The sequence below is a fragment of the Culex pipiens genome, chromosome 2 (genome assembly GCF_016801865.2).
Source record: "Culex pipiens pallens isolate TS chromosome 2, TS_CPP_V2, whole genome shotgun sequence".
In the NCBI taxonomy this organism is placed as follows: Eukaryota; Metazoa; Arthropoda; class Insecta; order Diptera; family Culicidae; genus Culex; species Culex pipiens.
The window spans coordinates 93,975,455-93,989,057 of NC_068938.1; the positions used below are offsets into that span (position 1 = coordinate 93,975,455).

Genomic DNA, 13,603 nt, shown 5'->3' on the forward strand with positions numbered 1-13,603 from the left:
ATGCTTAAAATTACCCAAAAAACCGTTTTTCGCTTGTGGAGCAGGGGGTCATTTTTTCTGGGCACCCTAGTGCGCATGTATTGCGTGTACGTACACGAAAAAGATTGAGGTTAAATTTTGTACCCGCCAGCAAAACAAATGGCGTGTTAGTGTGCGTGAGATCGGGCTTAGATAACTCTATGCTGGGTAGTGCGATCCGAGTCAGTCGAAACGATTGGTACGACGACGAGTGCTCAAAGATTACCGACAAGCTTACGACAAGAAGCTGCACAAGGCGACGAGAGGGAACGTGGAACGATACAGGCAGGCTCGGAATCGGCAGGTCGTGGTTTTCAAGCTTAAGAAGCGCCAGCAGGATGTCTGAGACTGAGCAGAAATGGAGTAGCTAACGAGTCGCGGAAATTTTACGAGAAGGTGAACCGGTCCCATAAAGGCTTTGTGTTGCGAGCCGACGTGTGCAGGGACAACGCGGGGAACCTGATCGTGAACAAGAGCGAGGTGTTGGATAGATGGAAGCAGGACTTCAACGGGCACCTCAACGGCGATGATGCGAACGGTGACGGCGTTGGAGTCGACCATGGGCCGACCGCAGCTGATGAACAGTTCCCAAAATCTGATCTGGAGACGGTGAAGGGGAGATCAGGAAGCTGAAGAACAACATAGCTGCCAGCAAGGATCGGTTACCCGGTGAGCTCTTCAAATATGAAGGAGAGAAACTGGCGAGGACGCTTTACTGTGTCATTTCCAAGATCTGGAAGGAGAAGTTACCAGAGGAATGGATGAATGTTGTCGTGTGCCCCATCTACAAAAGGGCGATAAGCTAGACTGCGGCATCACGCTTATTAACGCGGCCTAAAAAATCCTCTCCCAGATCCTCTACCGTCAGCTGTCACCCCATGCAAGTACCAAGCAGACTTCACTGGCGCGCGTGCTACCACGGACCACATATCTCCGACAAATCCTCGAGAAATGTCGTGATTACAACGTGCCCACACATCACATCTTCATCGATTTCAAGGCGGCCTATGATATGATTTTTGCCTATGATTTTTGGCAGATTATGCACGAGAACGGATTCCCGGATAAACTGACTCGGCTGATGAAGGCTACCTTGGATGGTGTGATGTGTCACGTGCGTATTTCTGGGGAACTAGCAGATCCCTTTAGATGATGTCGACATTGTGGCAAGAAACCTTGGGATGGTAAAAGATGTCTGGACCCGACTGAAGGTACACGAAGGACGTCGGCCCTTTGTGTCTCACCCTTCTAGCTGTGGATGATGATTTGTTTGAACAGACGAGCGAGTTCGTTTACTTAGGATCACTGGTAATCGCCCACAACGACACCAGCAAAGAAAGCCGGGCTCGTAATTTTGCTGGGAATCGTGCGTACTTCGGATTACGGAAGACCCTCACATCGGATCGAGTGCAACGCCACACGAAGCTGACGATGTACAGAACACTGATCTGACCGGTAGACCTCTATAGCCACGAGACCCGGACAGACCATCAACTGTGCCAATACCATGTTTAGGTTGCACGTGGCAATGCAGGTTAAGGTGTTTCGGAGGTGGACATAGTTGGGGAATTTCGATTTGTTCCAATACTACACATACGCTGAATTCGTTGAAGTAATGGGTGTTGATGGCTTAAAAGGTCTAGCATCTGAAATTCTTCAATTTGTTCAGCGTTGCATCGATATAGGGGAACCATACCCTTTTTCAGCCTATTTCTATTATCAGCCTATCAGCACTTTGATCATGAATTACTGCTTTCAAAAAGTGTTTTTGACTGTTCCAAAGTAATAAATAGCTCAAATAAAAGTGAGCAAGCAACTCTCCATTATTGACACATCTGTAAATGATGATTTAATAGCGGAAAACGGCAAAAGTGATGAGAATTGGTCGAACGGCTTAGAGTGATTAAAATGGGTATATTTCCCCCTAAATAAAAATTGCTGTTAAGATACAGAGAAGTTGTCTTTGAGTTGAGTTTATTTCAAAACATAAATTAAAGGTTGATCTTCATCAATCTCACCACGCCCTCACCAGCGCCAAAGCCAACGCTCCTAAAATTCCCACCCAAAACGTCCGCATCGCCGCTCCCCCGTTGCATCCATCTTCCGTGCATCGCCAGCAGTCGTCTCCGTCGCGCAGACAATCCGCCCGCTGCTCCTCGCTAAGCTCCGCAAAGCACCCACGCTCCGTAACGACCCGGCGCGCGTTCCGCAACAAGTAGCAGCCCCGGCTTTCGTACTCCACATTGCCCGGGCAGAGCTGCACCGTGAAGGAAGCCCTCGAGCCGTCACAGTCGCGCGTACAGACGGCGCACTGCTGCCGGAGGAAGCTCTCGCCGTTACATCCGGTGGTGTCACAGTCGGTGATGGTTCCGTCGTCGCAGTTGGTCTCATCCAAGTCAGCGGCGCACCCGCGTACGGCGAGGGAATCTTTACGACATCGGAAACAGCCAAAGTCGGCTTCGTTGAGCAGGGGACAAGCGATGGCAGCTGACGGTTTAAAGCCCCAAGCGCAGCTTGGGTCGGTATCCGATTCGCTACAGATGATGCAGGACTGGAGCGGAACTTCCGTTGTGGTTTCGGGGTCTTCGGTCGTGACTGCTTCTTGGGTTGTGGTGCTTGGGGTTGGTGTTTCAGTTGTTGTCGTGCTGTCTTGGCGGTTGCAATCGGGTTCACTGCACGAGACACAGTTGTTTCCGGAACAGTTCAGCTGAGGCAAGTCAGACAGACATCCGCGGTTGACGCTGGTTCCGTCAGTCAATGTGTAGCAACCGTCTTGGTGGACATACCTCTGGCAAATGCGGCCTTGTTGTTGATCCGTTGACGTGCAGTCCTCGCACTGGTAGCATGTCATTCTTCCTACTGGGTAAACCTCACCGTTGCAGCGGTTCCCAAAGCAAAGACTGTGTCGGTTTCCGTAGATCGAGCACAAGCTCTCGTAGTCCTGCAAGCAACCTCTTGAAACCAGCCCGTCCCTGGAGACGTACGACACGCAGGCTGCTCCAGTGCACGTTCCTCCAACCACGGACACCGCCTGTCCACAGTCCTTTCCTTCGCACTTGTTGCAAGTGTACTGCCTTTCCCTGTCTGCTAGATTACAGTTGTCGCAGGCACAGGTCACCTCTTCACAGCTCGCTAGCTGTCCGCAACTGTTCTGCTGCTTCGCTAGACAGCCTCTTTCCAGCACTTCCCCGTTGCTACTCAGCGTGTAGCACTTGTCAGTCTCACCCAACGCGACGGATCCCATGCATCGTTCTGACTGGTTCGGCGTCACCCCCGAACACTGACTACCTCCTTGGCAGTGCACACAGGACAGCTCACTGGGGTATCGACTTGGTTCGTTGTTGCATCCGTTGCTTGTACACGTAAAGCACTGGTCGTCGCATTCCGGCAGCGTAGCTTCCGACAGACATCCGCGCTGAATGATTCCACCTGAAAGATTGACGAAAATTGAAACAGGTTATGTTTACGTTGTAGAGAGATGGAGGTTTCAAGTCAAAACCCTACACTTACCTATCAACCGGGTGTAGCAAGACTCTGCCGGATCGTAGCGTGCACAAATGGCGGCTTCCGTCGTAGGAATGTTGCATGCGGTGCACTGATGGCACAGAATTCGATCCGCCGGGAATGGGACATTGTTGCATAAGCTTCCCTCGCATTCGCTGCAATTGGGATCACCCTTCCGGCAAGGTTCAAAAGCGCTTGCACATCCCTTGATGACTGTGTTACTTCCTGTCGTGAAGATCAAGATCTTTAACCTAGGCTCAATATCAGTTATGTAGTTGTTACCTTCAAACTTGGAAACACATCTAGACTCATCACAATCCTCGAGCAGCGCTTCCGGAACCGGACTTATTCTTCCAGCACACTCCTGATCTTCGCTCGAGTCACAGCTTACGCAGTAATGATGCTCACCGTTACAGTTGTTGTAATCGCATAGCTTACAGCTCTCCGAGTCCTCCGACTCGCAACTCTCCTTCACAGCTTCGTCACCCTTCACCAGATCACTCAAGCAACCCTTCCGCACGATTTCCCCATCGTCATACTCGTAGCACGAATCCTGCCGTCCCAGCAGCACCCTCTCCGTGCATCGTCGACCTTCCTTCGCTCCCGTGCAGGCCGCGCCTTCGCACGTAACGCAAACCAGCGAGTTCTGCTGCAGCACGGACTCCCGGTTGCATCCATTATTGGCGCAAGCCAGGCACGGCTCAACGCATGGTTCGCTCAGATCCGACAGGCAACCTCGCGTGATCCAGGTGGCGTTCTCGGCGAATGTGTAGCACTGATCGTCTTGGACATGCCTACGGCATGCTTTCATCATCGCTTCCATCGTTGCCTCAAGACAATTGGAATCCGATCCTTCGCATTGGTAGCAGCTTTGGTAGTCATCCGCTGGTAGTGTAGCCGTGTTACAGTTCTTTCCCGCACAAACTTCGCACAGATCGGAAGCTTCACAGCTTACACGATCGAAAGCTTCAAAGTCTTCGATGCATCCGCGCACCGTGAATCCCTCGTCGTCCAGTTTGGTAACACATTCGGCTTCGCATTCCGCTCGGTAGCTTGTCAGATTTGCTGAATCGGAACAGTCCGGATCGTCCACAGAAATACACTTGTAGCACCAAGCCTTTCCCTTGTTACAGTCATTTGTTGTACAGGTAGCACAGTTGCCGCTGCTCCGCTGGCAATCGTCGTAGAAAGGATTGGACTCTGCTAGATCCGAGAGGCACCCCTTCTGGATGACGAATTCTCCTACGAATTGCGTGTAGCAAGAATCGGTTCGACCTATCAGAACATCTGTTTCGCAACGGCTTCCGAACGCTCTTCCTTCGCACTCCGTGTTGCTGGTGCATTTTACGCAGGAGAGTTCGTTTCTCTGTAAAGGTCCCATCGAGTTGCATCCGTTTTCATCGCTGCACTGAAGACAGTTCGCACAAGGTTCGGGAACGTCCGAAGTGCATCCCCGATGTACGGTGAGCTCGTCCACTGCCTGCACGTAGCAGGACTCGCTGTCTTTGTACTGCAAGCATGGCTTGCGGTCACTTTGCTCGACCTGCAAGCAGTTTTGGCACTGATAGCATTCGTGACGATCCGCTGGGAGGATGACTGAGTTACAATCGGGGTGTTGACATTGGACATTCTGCGCGGGTCTGCTGCTGCAAGTTCCGGCCAAATCGCTCGTGCATCCACGATGTAGGTGACCGTCAGTGTCCAAGCAGGTCGTACAGCTATCGCCAGGATTACACTCGGTAGAGGTAGTCGGATTTAGAAGACATCCGAACGATTCTCCCTCCGTGGAACATTGGTGGCATGACAACTCCTCAGTGTTGCAGTAGTCTTCGTCACAATACGTACAGAACTCGCTCTGCACCTTGCACACGTCCTTGACAGCATCGGCTATGCCGCTGAGGCAACTTCTGTAGATCGTAACACCCAGCGGTGCAAACTTCACGCATCGATCAATCAGCAGCCCGACACTGTCGCAACTCTGTGCCGGTGCGTAATCGACGCAACTGCCCAGATCACATTGGGAGCACTGCAGCGACACCTGCAACGGTTCGTCAACATTACACATGGTTCCTTCGCACTCAATGCAGTTGACGCCAGGCTGACATTGCTCGGCAGTTGCTTCGTCAGCGCATCCGCGTCTGATCGTTCGCTCGTCGAGATCATGCGCGGAATAACAACCTTGCTGCTGGCACATCTTAAGCGGTTGATCCTTGACCGTTTCACAGTCCTCGCAGGCGTAGCACACTTGCTGATTGTTGCAAAACTCCGTGTTGCAAACGTCAGCACAACCTTCAACGCAGAGATCTTCCGCGCAACCTCGGATAACGTTGCTACCGTCAAGCAGCGTTACACAACCTAGAACGGTTTCGCAGCTTCTCTCGGTATCATGCAAGCAGTCTTCCCCGTCTTGAGTCGAACATGAGTGACAGCTCCACGCTGAATTGCACAGCGCTCCCTCGCAAGTAGTGACCCCTTCCTCGGACTCCAAGTCCTCTGAACATCCCATGATAACCAGACCATCCTTGATCCCCGCGTAGCATTTACTGTTGGGATCCTCACACAGCTTCGTGGACTGCTGGCCGCAATCCGAGCAGGAACACTCGGCGATCTCTGCAATATTACAAGTTCCGTTAGTATCTTTGTATTCACCCCGTCGTACAACGTGCGTAACCTTGCTCATTGCACAGGATTGAGCTGCACGCCTTGCAATGCTCGCTTCCAGCTCCGCAAATCTCGTCCCGGTCTTCGCTACATCCTGTGCGGACTTCACCCTCCCTTTGGTAGCGCCAGCACTTGTCCTCCGCTTGGTTGGAGTCGCAAACCTTCCAGCTGCCTTCGCCATCGCTGCACACGTCTTGATCGTTTGTCGAGCGTGGCTCACACGATCCATCCCGACACTTGGGCACGTTTTGGGCGCAGTCCCGCACGATCGTGTTGTCGTCTGGAATGGGTTCGTTGATTCTTCTGTGTGTTCGGTTTGGATATGCAGGTTTACATACCATCGATGAACGCTACGCAACCGGTCATGGTTTTGCAGGTTTGCTCCGGATCTTGCAAGCAATCGCCTTCGGCATTTATGAAGGTACAGGCATTGCACTCCCGTGGCTCTTGGTCGTTACAGTTGGCTCTAGTGGTGCAACTGAAACAATTTGGATCGTCTTCGCATTTCATGTCTTCGGTAACACATCCTCGATCGGTTATCTTGTCACCTGGAATTGGTTAATTTCTTATGTATACTGCATTGCTTTGATCAGCAGTTGTTCAACTCACCATCAAACATGGTGAAACATCCAAGCTTGGTGCTACTTGGGCAGTATTTTGTTGTCGTGGAACCTATATCGCAATCCAGACCGGTGCAGTGATGGCACTGCCAGGCGTTCGCCGGAAACAGCTCGTCATTGCTGCCTGGCCCATCGTATTCATTGCAGCTCTCATCCGTACAGTCCAGCTCCGGGAAGCTTGCCTTGCATCCACGGACGGTGAATCCTTGTTCTGTGTATTATACTTGATATCAATCGCTTGACAACTACACGCAGAAAAATCCGATTGTAAACCTAGCAAAATGTTGGGTGCATCCCACAAACAGGATTGTCATCTCAGGGCCAGTAAACATGTTTGTCAAATTCAACCTAACAAATTTTGTGGTTCTAATAAACATGTTTGTCAATGCCCTAACGTGACATTTTTACTCTAACAACAATCATGAGTGGTGGTTCAACAAACATGTTTATCAAAAGAAGAATCCATTTTATCAAACTGCTATTCTGGTTTTTCTTTTTCTTCTTCTTTTTTCATTTATTAAAATGCAAAAGTGTATCTCAGTTTGTTTATATTTTATTTATTACGAAATACTAATCAAACTTACATTCATCATAAAATTCGACTCGGTCAATGACTCCTTTGTCCTCGTATTACACTCTATTTTCAAGCAGCTCACTGGGGAATCCTGGGAAATCCTTGGCTGTCATCGTTGTGGGATCATTTTGGAAAAATGCTGAAAAATAAATTTATCACCTGGTAATCAACTTATTTGCTCGGTTGTTCCTAAAAGAAAATAAAAACCAAAGAATTCACTCTTACCTGAAACTATCAGGAAAACCGAAACGTTCTCCGGAACTGGACCAGTAATTCCTAGTTTGATTTGCGACCGTCCCTGATCGGTATGAAAAGATGAATACATTAGGTATATTTAGATCCGTTTCAAAATTTAATAAATACTTACGGACTTGCCGAATTCGGCCATTCAGCGGGAAGAAATACATTCGCCCTTTTTTCTTTGTTTTCGGCCATCTTGGTATTCGGTGACGTTGAAAAAATACACTCCTAATTTTTAGTACACGTCAATAAAAATCGAAGTGAAAACAACAATCGTGTTTGCCGAACTGACAAAATATTTGTGGGATTGATAATAAGTGATTATTAAACTCACAAAATTGGTTTGTCACTTCAATAATCCAAGATATTCGTTGATAACAAACAAGTTTGTTGATTCAAACTCACAAAATTTCTGTGCGTGTACAAAATTAATACCAACTTACCGTCCACAAAGGCAACGCACTTTTCCTCAGCTGAACACAGCTCGTACCCGACGTTTCCCTTTCCGGAGATGCAATCCTCTTGCATTTCTGAACTACATCGAACGCAATGGTGTTCGTTACAGCGAGACTCACTGCAAACCTTACACGTGTTCGAATCGCACGAGTCCAACCCTGACGAGCAACCTTTGGTCAGATCACCCGTGCCGTAATCCAAGATGCATTCTTCAAAGAAATCACAATCCTTAGGTTCGTTTCCAGTTGCTTTACAATCCTCCGTGGAGTCACAGGTAACACACTGTACCGGTTCCGGGTCGGCACCGTTACAGCCACCCGATTCGCACTTTAGGCAATTTTTCCGCTCTTGACATTCATCGGCGCGAGCGTCCTGGTCACAGCCGTGAATCAGCTCTCCGCCGTCTGTCCGCAAGGTGAAACAGTATTGAGCTTCCGTGGCAGGGCAAAAATCGAGTTCAGCGTCGGTAAGAACGTCACAGTTGTCGGTACACTGGTAACACTGCAGGTGGCTCGGGAAGGCCTGGTCGTTGCACAGCGTTTCATTACATATGTCGTAGAAATCAAATCCACCTTCCTTAACGTCTCCTAACGTGTCCGTACATTCACGAAACCATTCTTTCGCGATTCCTAGGTGAATAGTAATTAATGTTAGGTATTTTGTGCATTTTGGTTCATAATACTTACTTGTATATCCCGTCAAACATGTCGTGTAATAATCCGTACAAACTGTCGTATCACGTATTTCACAATTGCCACCGCAAGTATAACAATTCATGAATTCTATCAAAACAAAAAAAAAAACATACACGTTTGTCAGTTATCAAAATAATTTCGTTCTAAATGTCCTTACCCTTTTTGTTACAATTCTCGTCCGTGCACTTTTTGAATTTTGAGGATTCTATTGCATCAGGATCCATCAGCTCACTTGTGCATCCCAACCGGAAGTCGGTGGCATCTGTTGAAATGCAAACGGTATCAATTTCAATATTTCCTTACAACTGTACCAAAACTTACCAAATTCCTCGCGAAAGCAACCCTTTTCGTAAATCTTTTCTCCGTTGGGACATCTTTGATTTGCGTAATTTTCCCAATTTTCAAGACAGTCGGGATTTTCGGCCGAATTGCACTTCACGCAAGTCACCACTCGGTTGCAGTTTTCCGTGCTGCAGAATAAATAGTCGTCTTCGTTGTATTCGTCCAGATCCGATACGCAGCCTCGGCTGTCGTCTGGAAAAGATTTTTTTGGTCGGTTAGAATAAATTTTTGTTCGAATAGCCATTTACAGAAAACCCGTTTTTGAAATACCTAAACTTCTGGTAAAGTTTCAACTTTTTTATATCAATCAACGCGAAAGAATGTCCTCATTGACTTGCAAAAAAAGAACAGAAATAATTTATAAATGAAAGTCTTTAAATTAAGCCAAAAAAAATTCCGTGGAGCATTTTGATGTTTTTATAAGTTTATAAGTATTATAATACCGTAAACTGGGGTTACTTTGATAGCCCGGGGTGACATTGATAGAAATTTGATTTGACCACTAATTTTGATACATCCAATGTAACAGTCACATTTTTGCATATATGTTCGATAATAAGCTATCCCTTAATGCTTACATACTCAAAATTCTCAAAAATGTTTAGATATTAATTTGACGGGCATTTGAAAAACCTATCAAAGTCACCCCGGGCTATCAAAGTCACCCCAGTTTACGGTACTTAAACAATTAAGTTCTCTGCCCTAATATATATTTTGGATAATTTTAACAACGCATTTTGATAATTTATCAAGGTTGTTAATCTATAAAATTATCGTCTAACGATAACGATAATCGTTATCATTATCGTCGGGACGACAACGATAATTTATCGTTATTTCGAAAATTCTATCGGTGATAATCTTATCGCCGATAATGGACGATAACTCATTTTTAAAATCTTTCTAAAATTTTATATGCTTTTTCACTTGATTCGTTTTTTTTAAATATCAAAATTTTACAAATTACCCTATTTTTTCGAAAATACTCAAATTTTCAAAACATGCAATGTGGATGTCAAACGAAGTGAAATTTTGTATGCTTTTTCACATCTTTTAGAAAAATACTAAAACTTTCACAAAATATCGTTTTTTCGAAAAAAGAATCAAATTTTCAAAACATGCAATACGGGTATCAAACAAAGCTGAATTTTGTATGCTTTATCACTCCATAAGAGATTTTTTTTAAATACAAAAATTTTCACAAAATACCGTTTTTTTTATTTCTATGAATACAAAAGAGACGGATTCCCGGGATTCCAAAAATATGTGCCCCGTTTCCCGGGAAATTCAAAACCCGGAAAAATTGGACACCATAAAATTTTCATATAAACTTACAAAAAATGTTATCAAAAGTTGTTGGAGGCACTTCGAAATGCGCAACTAACATCATTTGCTTTAGTGCTTTATTAAAAATCAATACATTTTTTAAATTAATGAGGTGTTCGGACAATTTTTGGCCTGGTGTTAAAACTTTTATTAGTTTTTTTTTTGTTGTAATTTTTGAAATAGTTTTTGGTAATGTCAGGTCAAATTAAGACTTTCTCCCGCGTTGATTGATACGGTCCAGACTCCATTATTCGAAAGCCTAGGAAAAAATCACTTCGAATAATCGAATCACAAAACAATGTTTTTCTTTGTCTAATTTTTGAGTTGATTTTTTGTCGATTTCGTTATTTTCCGGTTTCTGCGCGCGGCGCGTCGAAAAAAACGGATTTTATTTTCAAAATATCTCGGAATCCTGTTAATGAACTCCTCCCATTTTTTAGTATGTTATGTATAAATGTCTGCAGAATCCGATAAAAATATTTCCAGACATAGGCTCTTTGGTCCAGACACCGTCAAAACGGCATTTTAATGTTTCATACGCCCTTTTCATATGTTAGGTTAGATTTTTGAAACTTCTTATTATTTTTCTTTGATAAACCAACCTATCACCTTTCATTCGAAAAATGTGGTTTTTGCGAAAATCGACGAAAATGGCAATTTTCAGACCACCCTAACACGGCGTAGGTCACCCTAATGGCCAAAAAAAAAATACGGGTCTAATTATTCGGCCATGGAACCCCCAGATAAATTTTGAGCCCGATCCGAGCACTTTTATTTTTTTCTATGCTGTTATCCTGGGGAATTGCTGTATAAAAGAAATATAAAAATAACTTATTTAATATGAATCACACTGAAATTAAACATTATAATTCATTTAAAATCTAAAGCACAACTAATAACAAAAAAAAGATTTTTTATTTCTTTTGCTATTTAAAAACAATCATCCTTGGTTAAATTGAAGTGTAGACTATCATCAATTAATCTTTTTGAGCTATTTCTATTCTACATAACAAATATAATGAAAACAAAGATCTTATGACTGTTTCAAAAATTTCCCAAGATCCCGGGAATTCCCGGGATATGAAAAAAACATCCCGTTTCCCGGGAAAATTGGACGCCCTTATATTTTCTTATAAACTCACTAAAAAAGTTATCCAAAGTTTGAAATACTCTATATGTGTTGGAGGCACTTCAATATGCGCAACTAACATAATTTACTTAAATGCCGTATTAAAAATAAATTGTTTGGCCTGGTGCTGGGCCTTTTTCTAGTTTTATTTTTGTAATTTTCAAATATTTTTTTGGCAATGTCAGGGTCAAATTGAGACTTTCTCCGGCGTTGATTGATACAGTCCGGACTCGATTATCCGAAGGTCTTGGAAAAAATCACTTCGAATAATCAAATCACAAATGCGAATGGTTTATTAGCGGGTAAATAATGTTCGAAACAAAATTAAATCTTTCTAAATTTATGTTCATATATTGTTATAACTTTGGCCTTATTTTCTTTTCTAATATTTAGTTGTTGTATTTTTGTACAAAATATGCCTTGGTATTTTTTTGAATTAATGATTCATGCACCCTGATAGTAATGCTAATATTTTTTTTTGTTTTGTTATATGTTTTATTATTTCTTGTTTTATTTGATTTAAACATTTGATTAGAGTTATTTTTATCATTTTCTTCAGTTTTAACCACTTTGTGATGACCTCGTTTTATTTTATGTGACAGTGCTAATAATATTTTATTGTGTCTTGGTTCCGGACATCCTGATCTTATCTCAATCGTTCTCAAAGATACCCACATACCCTAGATAATTGTATTGCTACGTTCCGAACAATGAGCAATCCGCTAGGTTTTTTTTTTTGAACTTTTTGGTAATTAAAATTGGGTTTATAGAAGCATTTTACATATCATTTCATTGACAGTCTTTGCTCCAAGAGTTAATTATACCAAAGTCGTACTTGAACTATTTTCCATTAGGAATGTACATTTCTAGCCTAAGGTGAAGGTTACCTCCTTTACTGATGTAACATAGACCATCGTCATCATCATCATTATCTCCACCGTCGTCATCATCATCATCGCCATCGTTAATTTTACAAAACACGGGTTTACAATCATCCAGATTTTCCGAACACTGCTTACAAATCGGAATGTTAGCAACGTTACACAAGTCATCAGTGCATTTGTGTTTCAATTCAACTTCAGGATCGATAGGTTCACACCCACGTTCAATTTCATCAGCGGAATCTGCGAAAATTCAAAACAATAAAATTCTCTTGCCCGCTGCTCGACATCACGTGATTCCTACTTTTCCATATGGCACAGGAAGTTTCGCACGGCTCGGTATCATCTACCGTGTCGACGTTTTCAGGAAGTTTCACACAATTTGAACACTTGTAGCAGGAAATTCCCTCAACAATGGCTAAATTTTCCACCAAAGCACCCACCACCACTATCGATAGCACAATTTTCCACTGCATTTTTGCACTTTAGAAATTTTTTTCCTCACATCACTCACTAATCAAACTGACGAACACGCGAATGAACCGAATTGGTTGAAATTTCCGTCAAAATTGGGACTCGATGATTCCCGACCTGGTGGATTTATAGACAGATTGACCCTTATCAAGCGAACCATTATCGGGCCCAAATCCCAAATACGCAATCCGCGTGAGCTGTACGAGGGTTGTAAAGATATTGGCAGTGGATTTTTCTTATCCACGGGGAGATAATGGAATGTTTTGACTATTTTGTCCAACTGGCTGAATAGCAATCGAACACATCATTTCTGAATGAATGTTGCAGCTGGACTCATCAATCTGGAGCAATTCTAAATTCTAAAATTGGCTAAATTAGGTAATTTTTTTCATATTGAGCAATTCCATCTCAAATCAGGAATTTTTCTGGTACTTTTGTACCCAACTTTCTCCGATTTCAATGAAACTTTGTAAACATGTTATCCTAGGCCTATATAAGACATTTTTGTGTACATGGATCCAATTGTACTCGAAAATGACATTTGAGAAGGGTGTAAGTTATTTAGATATTTTTGTATTCAGTAATTTAAAAATGACTGTACCTCGTACCAAAAAGTGGTCAAAGACAAACTTGTAGGAAATTGGACGGGCTTTCTGAAAAAAATACACTGAAAGAAAAATACA

The 13,603-nt window shown here is 43.8% G+C and overlaps 1 protein-coding gene across 1 annotated transcript; it reads right to left on the reverse strand.

The window, feature by feature from the left end:
• Positions 1-1,975: 1,975 nt before the first annotated feature.
• On the reverse strand, positions 1,976-13,002 carry LOC120415491 (neurogenic locus notch homolog protein 2-like). Its single transcript, XM_039577059.2, has 12 exons — positions 12,751-13,002; positions 12,453-12,689; positions 9,090-9,302; positions 8,926-9,030; positions 8,760-8,855; positions 8,061-8,702; positions 6,793-7,014; positions 6,522-6,731; positions 6,194-6,463; positions 3,805-6,132; positions 3,529-3,747; positions 1,976-3,447 (listed from the first exon to the last, which is right to left on the reverse strand). The coding sequence occupies exons 1-12, from the start codon at positions 12,920-12,922 to the stop codon at positions 2,033-2,035; spliced, it is 6,129 nt and encodes a 2,042-aa protein (XP_039432993.2). The 5' UTR covers positions 12,923-13,002; the 3' UTR covers positions 1,976-2,032.
• Positions 13,003-13,603: the final 601 nt, after the last annotated feature.